General features: G+C 40.3%; 1 protein-coding gene across 1 annotated transcript; it reads right to left on the reverse strand.

Moving 5' to 3' along the window:
• Nucleotides 1-156: 156 nt before the first annotated feature.
• On the reverse strand, nt 157-7,919 carry Uba1 (ubiquitin-like activating enzyme 1). The gene is made up of 5 exons (XM_018452909.1): nt 6,804-7,919; nt 4,608-5,082; nt 3,576-4,083; nt 2,317-3,390; nt 157-2,061 (listed from the first exon to the last, which is right to left on the reverse strand). Exons 1-5 carry the CDS (start codon nt 7,225-7,227, stop codon nt 1,336-1,338), a joined length of 3,207 nt encoding a protein of 1,068 aa, XP_018308411.1. The 5' UTR covers nt 7,228-7,919; the 3' UTR covers nt 157-1,335.
• Nucleotides 7,920-8,207: the final 288 nt, after the last annotated feature.

An 8,207-nucleotide genomic window follows, 5' to 3' on the forward strand; every position in this document is an offset into this window, starting at 1 on the left:
AAACAATGGCTGCATTCAGCAGAGAAAACTAATCAGTTAGCGCTTAGTGATTCTTCAATATAATTATTTCCTATACTTAGATCCAGTGAAGAACTAAAAGCAAGAACCAATCGTTTTTAATTAAAGAATCACTAAGCACTGATTAGTTTTCTCTGCTGAACGCAGCCATTCATTTGCACGGAAAGTAAAAAAAAAGAGGAAGAGAAGAGAAAGAAACGAAACTTATTGCCTTCAACAACTCGAGGCTGATTATTCACATACTTCTCTACGAAACTACGTTTAATAATACATCGATCTAAGGAACCTCATGAGATAAAATAAGAATTTCATCTCTCCAGTTTGATTTATACATCAGATTCTACGGAACAGTGCGACATGTGTTTGTGGAGTGAGCCGAAAGAGTCACAATCTCGTCAAAGATCCTCCTCTTCCTCCTCCTCTTCGTAGAAATTTGGCATTCGCTTCTAATTTTCTTCTTCCTTTTCTCCAATCGAATCGTAATCACGTTGGGGAACGCATCACGAGTCAAAATAAGGTACAGCCAAGAAAAAAAACGAGAATTAAATTTAGCCGGAAAGTGAACGCAATAGAGCGACTTCGTCGCTGCGATCGTGTATATTGGATTATGACATCAGAGAAGTGAGAAATGTAATCTATTTTCGCGTATGTCAAAATATAAATTCGAAGAGTGAAAAATTTGCACACGCATAGACGTACACAGATGTAACTTTGCAGAATTCATAACTCGTTAATTTATTTAATTTAAATAACGGGTCGATGATATATAAAGAATTTATTAATATTTTTACTATTCTTTCGACTATAAATTGTCCATTAATTAAAAGGAAAAGAATTTGATCATAAAATGTTTCGTAAAAAAATTAAATAAATTAGATATTTTTGTATTTAGCAAAAATATGACAATTCGAATAGTGAAAGTATACAATCTGTACGATTTTGTCGCTTCCGATATCATAATCCGGCAAGATTCATAGCGATCGAGAAAACCAGGAAACAGAATTCGTCTATGAATTTTATTCCTTAAATGAAACGAAGAATCCGACTCATTGCGCGCACTTGCTGCTCAAGATCACTACTACTAAGCGCTGGCGGTAGTAACGCGTGAAAATTCGCATCTCTGACAAAAAATCTCTGTATATATGTAGAAAGAAAGAGTGCCTCACACAGACATTCATAGACGAGAATCAGCAGCAGTAATGTCTCCTGTATGTATTACATCGTCGTAAAATAGAAATTTGTAGAAATCACTATGTACGGCTAAGTGTCTTAGTTAAGTAGACATCATCTGGCGCGATCGGGGGCCGCACGGGCGAGTCAGGGTAGAGTGTAGCGAACGTACGGCACCTCGACGTCGTTCCCATCTTCATCATTGCAGCACAGCTCGAACACGAGAGCGCGCACATGTGGTTCCAGTTTCTTCTTCGACACCTTCTTCACCACCTCCGACATGAGCAGGCCCATACGCTCTTGACATTTGGCCTTTGCCATGAAAAATGAGTATAACATGCAGATGCCTTGGGACAACATTGTCACTTCCAGATTGTGACGTTCTTTAAAGTAGTCGAGGAACTCCTTCAATGTCAACTCGCCCTTTACTTCGAAACGGTCCCACAATGTCCATTCGATGTCATAGTATTTGAGCTTGGGAGCGGCAATCGGCTCGCTAAAACCGAAGAACGGCAGTGCCAGGTTCACGAAGCCGTTCTTGTATAGAGACAAGTCGCGCACGCCGCGGGTCAACTTGTAAAGTTCCAGACAGACGAGACCGGCTACCACCGAGGTAGTAGTGGCGATCGCCGGAATGATTTTACCGGCAATCAGTTTGCTCTTGTGCCGATCCGCCGGTGAGATTTTGTAATTGGTAGCACGCAAGTTCGACGCCGCGACAATGAAGTCTATATGGAAGTTGGTATCGTCGTCCTTTTCGAATTCCTGCGGATAAATCGCCAGGCCGTTCAGATCCTCTACTTTCGGCAACTCTTCCTGCAGTTGCGACAGCCGTTCGTGATCGATATTACCGCTGCCGTTAGACACTTGCACCTGAAAACATAGGCGATCTCTTATTTAATTTTCTCTCTTGACATTGCAAAATTATAATATCTAAATTTTTTAATTTGGAATATTTTTAATATTAATATCTTTTGAGACTTTTAAGATCTTTTTAAGTTTTTCTAGATTTTATTATCGTTAATATTTTATAGTTCTCTCTTTTCAAGATTTTCAATTTTTAATTGTAAATAACTCAATTTAAAATTTTCATCGATTGTTTAAAACGTGTATTAATTTATTTCTTACCTGTGAATCCGTTTCGGCTATCTTCACGCCGGATTTGGGTGTGAAATCTGGTATCTTAACGAAGTCAAGATACCTGGTGATTACTTCTTTATCACGGATTACGGATAATCCATACACTTTGGCCTTGAGATTAGCAGCGGCAACGATGTAATCCATGTGCAGAGAGTCATTGACATCAAAAATTAATGGCTCCGGACACCGTTTCGGGCCGGACCAGAAGGGCTGACCACTCGAAGTCACCTGATCCGGTGGAAAGTTGAATAACAGCTGGCGGATTTGATTGCTGTATTGCTCCTGCCAATGACAACGAGCCCATGTTACGCAATCTGTGAAGGTGGACGGTCTCTCGTCAATCAATGCCGTCTTGACGGATTCCAACACTTCAAGAGGTTGCACACCAGGCAGCTTGAGCGTCCGATCGACGAACTGCGAATCGGAAATGTACTGCGCTGCATTCTCCGCCGACTGACGGAACAGGCCTTCAAAGTTGTCGCGGGCCCATTGTAGAGTATGTTCGATGGCATTAGGGAAGTTCTTGAGCGTACAAATAGGAATGCTCTTTTCCGGTGGGTCTTGCGAAGAACTGTATGATTCAGTGAGGAATGGCACCACTACTTGGGTATTTCCCTTAGTACCAAGCGTACCGGATTCCAATAGGGGTTTATGATAATATACGCAACGACGATCCATGTAAATACGGGCACTCACATTATCGAGCGCATTTGCCACGCCATCCAATACTTCGAAGAAATCGTCGTTGTAGATTTTCTCTGTTTCCGGGCATACCCGATTCTCGTGTGCGACTACATTCATGTTGGGATTCATGCTTTTGATTACCCTGGCCGCGGTCGCCGACTTGGATTGTTGTACGTCTGACGGCCTGAACAGAAACTGCCGATTTAAGTTGGACTTTTCGATCAAGTCCATGTCTGTTACTGTGACACAACCATTTTCCGCGCCAACGCCGATCATCGCAAAGTTCTTCAATAATTCACAACCGATTGCACCGGCACCGACTACAAAGTATTTCAAGCTGCCGATCTTGGACTGGAATTTCTTGCCGAAAACAGCCATCTTAATGAAAAATTGAATTAATGATCATATATGAGCAATGAAATTATTTTATATTTTTATTTAGATTAAAAAATTTTATTATCAAATTATATTATTACAAATAAACAGTGTAATATCTAAATTAAAATTTTCCAAAATTTTTTTGAGAAGAGAAAATTTCAATCAATTATTGATCAATATTGTACCTGAGAATCATAACGGGATCCCGTGGGACAGCAATCTTCCTCGGTAAGCTCTGAATAATCAACGGGCAGACATTCAATGGCGTCGAAGTACATCCATTGATAGATGGGGTGAAATTTGCCGGAGCAAGCTTTCATCACCTCCTGGGCAACAATACCACCGATCGTAGCATTCATAGGGTTCAAATCGCCAGCAGACACCTTAGCAAACGTGCGTAACAATTCGCCATTAATCTCGGTATCGAAACCGTAGTTGGTTTTGGTCTGTTCAGCGATGGCAATGAACTCGTCAGCATCTGACTGGTTCCATGGTCGCGGCAATGTGCCTCTATCAGTCATGTATTGATGTAATGCCAGAAAGGCCAGATGTAACTGTTCCGGATAATCAAATTTGCCAAAGTCCGTGACGAGAAACTCGGGTTTCTTCAGGGAAGTTTGCAATGGCGTAAAGTGCAAAGTTTTGGGCATCTTCACCTGCGTCACAATACCACTGCGCACGTACTCAGAGAATCTAGAGATATTTGATTTGTTTGATTAGATTGATCGAATAAGTCTCATCAAAATAGTCAGTATATTCTTATATTAATTAGGTATATTATAATATATTATAATACTAATTCTTTTGATAAAAATAATGGAGAATTATTAAACTTATTGTAAAAATTGAATGTCTACGTATATCCCTCGCACTAATTATATAGAAAATTGGATCCCAGTAAAATAAGTTTTCACACATAATATAGCTCATAATGTATTAAACAAAAGATGTCATAGACACAAGGTTTAATAATGAATAATTCTTGCTATGTCTCAAAGGTGTAAAAGTGTACTCATAAAGTATCTTTGATACAACATAATTCAAACACTATCCATTATTAAGCTTTGTGTCTATAGCATCTTTTGTTTATCACATTATAAGCTACATTATATGTAAAAACTAACTTATTATTTCACCTGGGTTTAATTTTCCATATAATTAATGTGGGATCTTTTTAAGTCCTAGGAAGATACTTATAAGATGCCTGTATGCTTCACCTGGAAGTATCGCCAATGCTGAAAGTGTATGGTCCCAGCACTTTGATCTTAATCGGCTCACACCCATTTAATTCGGTCATGCCCTGTACTTCGGAGAAAGTCACATAGTCGCCGTCTTCCATACCATGGCGAGTATCATCCAGGCACGTGACAACGCCTTCACTATCGCGAGAGATGCTGGCGACCATCGCGTTTACCGGCGATTCGCCATTTGTGTCCACCACTGTAAATGTCTCACCGAAATCGCAGAATACCTGCGAGAAGAGGCCACGAGAATCAGCAAGTATTAGGGCAATGTCGTTGGCGCGGGTAATCTGCGAGATGCGTAGCTGCTCGGTTAGCGATGTTTCCGTTAACACCACAACTTTGAATTGTTGAATGTACGCCTCGTTCAGCGGACCGGAATAGTGGCGAGTAGGCACGTAATTGTTCAGCTCTGACAGGCGTTGACAACACGCTGCCGCACGATTCTTACCTGATTAAACAAATTTTTATTTATAGGTTTAATTAAAAAGCATTAATTCTATTTTTTGCATTATTACTAATTGTTAAATTAAAATAATTACAAAACTACAATGGTAGACTTATTCATTTCGATAATGTTAACACATACATCTTATAAACGATAAATTTGGATCGCGAATTAGTAAATAATACTTTATAATTTTTTTTTTATGAAATTTAATATCTTTCGTTATAAAATTTTTTTTTACATCCATGCATAGATTATAATGATGTAAGGAAAAATTTTAGAAAGATCAGTTGTAATTATGTGAATTAATTAAATACATATACCAATATTATATGCATAATATTAATTTAATTTCATGTATTTAATAATATGAGATGTCCAAAATCTCTTTCTTATACATTCTAATTGGTATCTTGGAATTCGACACACCTTTAGAACAAAGAGTATATTATTTAAATCGCTTAAGCAATATTCTGCAAGACAACCTATTCATGATGACTTGCATGGTGACTAATAGCACAGTTTATATTTTTTATATCATTTTTAATGCATAAGAAAAATAGTAACAGTGTAATCGAATGGTGTAACAGAATTATAATTTGCTTGACAATAGCAACAGCTGTGTCTTATCTCCATTTAAATCTTATCATTGTATAGATTAGAATTGCGCAAGTTTATCGAGAAGAATTAAAGTCGAATTTGTGATAAATAAAAAAAATTCCATTTTCTTTTCTTTTTTCCTGCAAATATATAAAACCTATTAATTTTTTATTCGTTCATTTCTCGTCGAATTTCATTTTTAACGTAAAAAAGGAAAAGTGCAATTAAAACAAACGTCTATTTTATTATTTCTGTATTCTAGAAAACTTCGTTCCTCGCCTTCGTCAAATACCAAATATATATCTATTTCAAGTGTATATTAATTTAGCCACAGAAAATAGACCTCTAGTATATCTTTACTATACCAATTAAATAAATAATCAATAATAATCTCATTTTTAGACCGTATATGTGAGAAATACAATCGATAAATTAGAGCCCTATATCGGTTGAAGCTAGATCTTTCGGAAATATTTCGGCGCGCAGTTTGTTAGACTACAAGTGTGGTATATATATGTCAAGTACATATGTATCATATTTGGTGATTCAAGATTGAATTATTTAAGCATTTAAGATCTAGCTTCGACCGATATAGGGCTCTAATTTATCGATTAAATAAATAATATTAATTCTGATATGTATCATTCATACTTTGTTCTTCATACAGAAAACACTACATATTCTATTTATACATATTTACTCCTTTCGAAACATAGTACCATATTTCTTCTTCTCCATAGATCTTTCTTGTTTTTCCAAGGTTTATTTTTTATAACTGAACTATATAGTATATACTTTAGAAACTTAAAATAAAATAGATATATATTTGTCATTTGGTTAAAGTGAGAAAGGAAGTTCTAATGCAGTCTAGTACAGGAATAAAAACAAGTTCCACAAGTTACATAAACTGTCCAAAAAATTTAGAAAAATAACATGTGTTATCTTATGGCCTTGAATTTAAATCTGTGTTTATCTGGTTATGTGCCTTTTAACTTAAATCTGTGTTTTTCACTGACTATGCAAAGAAATAAAAAAAAAAAACGCGCGCGCTTTTCTTGGCCTTTGGTGCATCTCACGTGTTTCCGACCGCGACCGGCGTTGTTCGGCGCGTGTACGTTCCTCACCTACGTCCGCCTCGGTAAGATAAAACTGCGAGCCTAGATCGGCCAATTTGCACACGGCGTGATCGTGGAGCGTGACGGATTTGACACCGCCGAGGATGACGTTCTTGGCGACCTCGACGCCGAGTCCACCGAGGCCGGAGATGAGCACGTCCGAGGACGCCATGCGGCGCATGGCGTCGTGTCCGAGGACATAGAGCTGTCTAGAGTATAAACCCTCGTCGATATCGGTGGGTGCCCGACCAGTGGTACCGCCGCTGCCGCTGCTGGAGCTCGTGGAGCCGTTCTTCGCCATGTCTACGTCCATCTCCGCCACGTTCGTCGTCGTCAGCTCGTCGTCGGCTCCTCCCGTCGTGCTGGCAGCACCAACGCGTCGCTTCTTGGCTGGGGGATCAACGGAGCTGTCCGCCACCTCAGCACTAGACATCGGAGGACTTGACAGACGTGTTCACGGGGACGTCGGATTATGTGCCGTCGATTATTTCCCCTGATTGTGCCCTCACTCTTACTCTCTCTTTCTCTCTTTCTCTCTCACCCTTCCCTCTTTTCGCTCCCTCACTCTACCTCTCACGCTCTTTCTCTCCCTTTCTCTCCTCACGGTTCTCTCGACTTCGCGACTGCCACCCGTGCCGCACACACGGCTCGCCGAATCTCGAATGCACCTCGGCGACGACACCAGCACGTTAGACAGGTACCTAGCTACAGACGCGCACGACCAACCTCACACTGCCATCATCACTGCCGTCGCACACGTCGCCCCCACCACTCTCCTCCTCTTCTCTCCACTCCACTTCCTTGCTGCCTTGCTCTTGTTCGACCGCCACTACCGCGCGCCGCAGTTTTGCAAACTCGTGAATACCCTCGTGCCTATCCCGAAGTCCGTGACTGTCTCCGACTTCGTGTCCGTTTGTAGAACACTGCCAATGCCTTTGTCCCTTGGGCCGAGAACGTCGACACGAGAAGCCTCGAACCGCGTTCACGACACACCGTTCCGCCTGATCAGTGATCCACCGACGCTGCCAGACGCTACCCGCTGCCGCCGCGCCGCGTTCCACCGCGTTCCTCGCCCAATCTCCTCACGCACTCATTCGCTGTTGCTACACGGATTCGTCGATTCGCTCGCTGTCCCCTGAAGTTGTCGCTATGCCGCGATCGACTCTGATTGGATGCGCCACGAATAAGGAGAATTCTAGAATCGGCGCGCGCGCGCGCGCGCACCGATGACGTATGTCGTCCGTGTGTGTTTCGTGATTTTTATTAAATCCAACATTTGCGAATTTCTTTGATTTTACTCCAAATATACTCTCGAATTAAATTTGATAAACCGACTGTAAAGCTTATTCTACAATTGTAGAATAAGCTATGAATTATAAATTAATTATAAATTATAATAAAATAATTTATGAA

Source organism: Mycetomoellerius zeteki, unplaced genomic scaffold, assembly GCF_001594055.1.
Source record: "Mycetomoellerius zeteki isolate Tzet28-1 unplaced genomic scaffold, Tzet1.0 scaffold355, whole genome shotgun sequence".
Taxonomy (NCBI): domain Eukaryota; kingdom Metazoa; phylum Arthropoda; class Insecta; order Hymenoptera; family Formicidae; genus Mycetomoellerius; species Mycetomoellerius zeteki.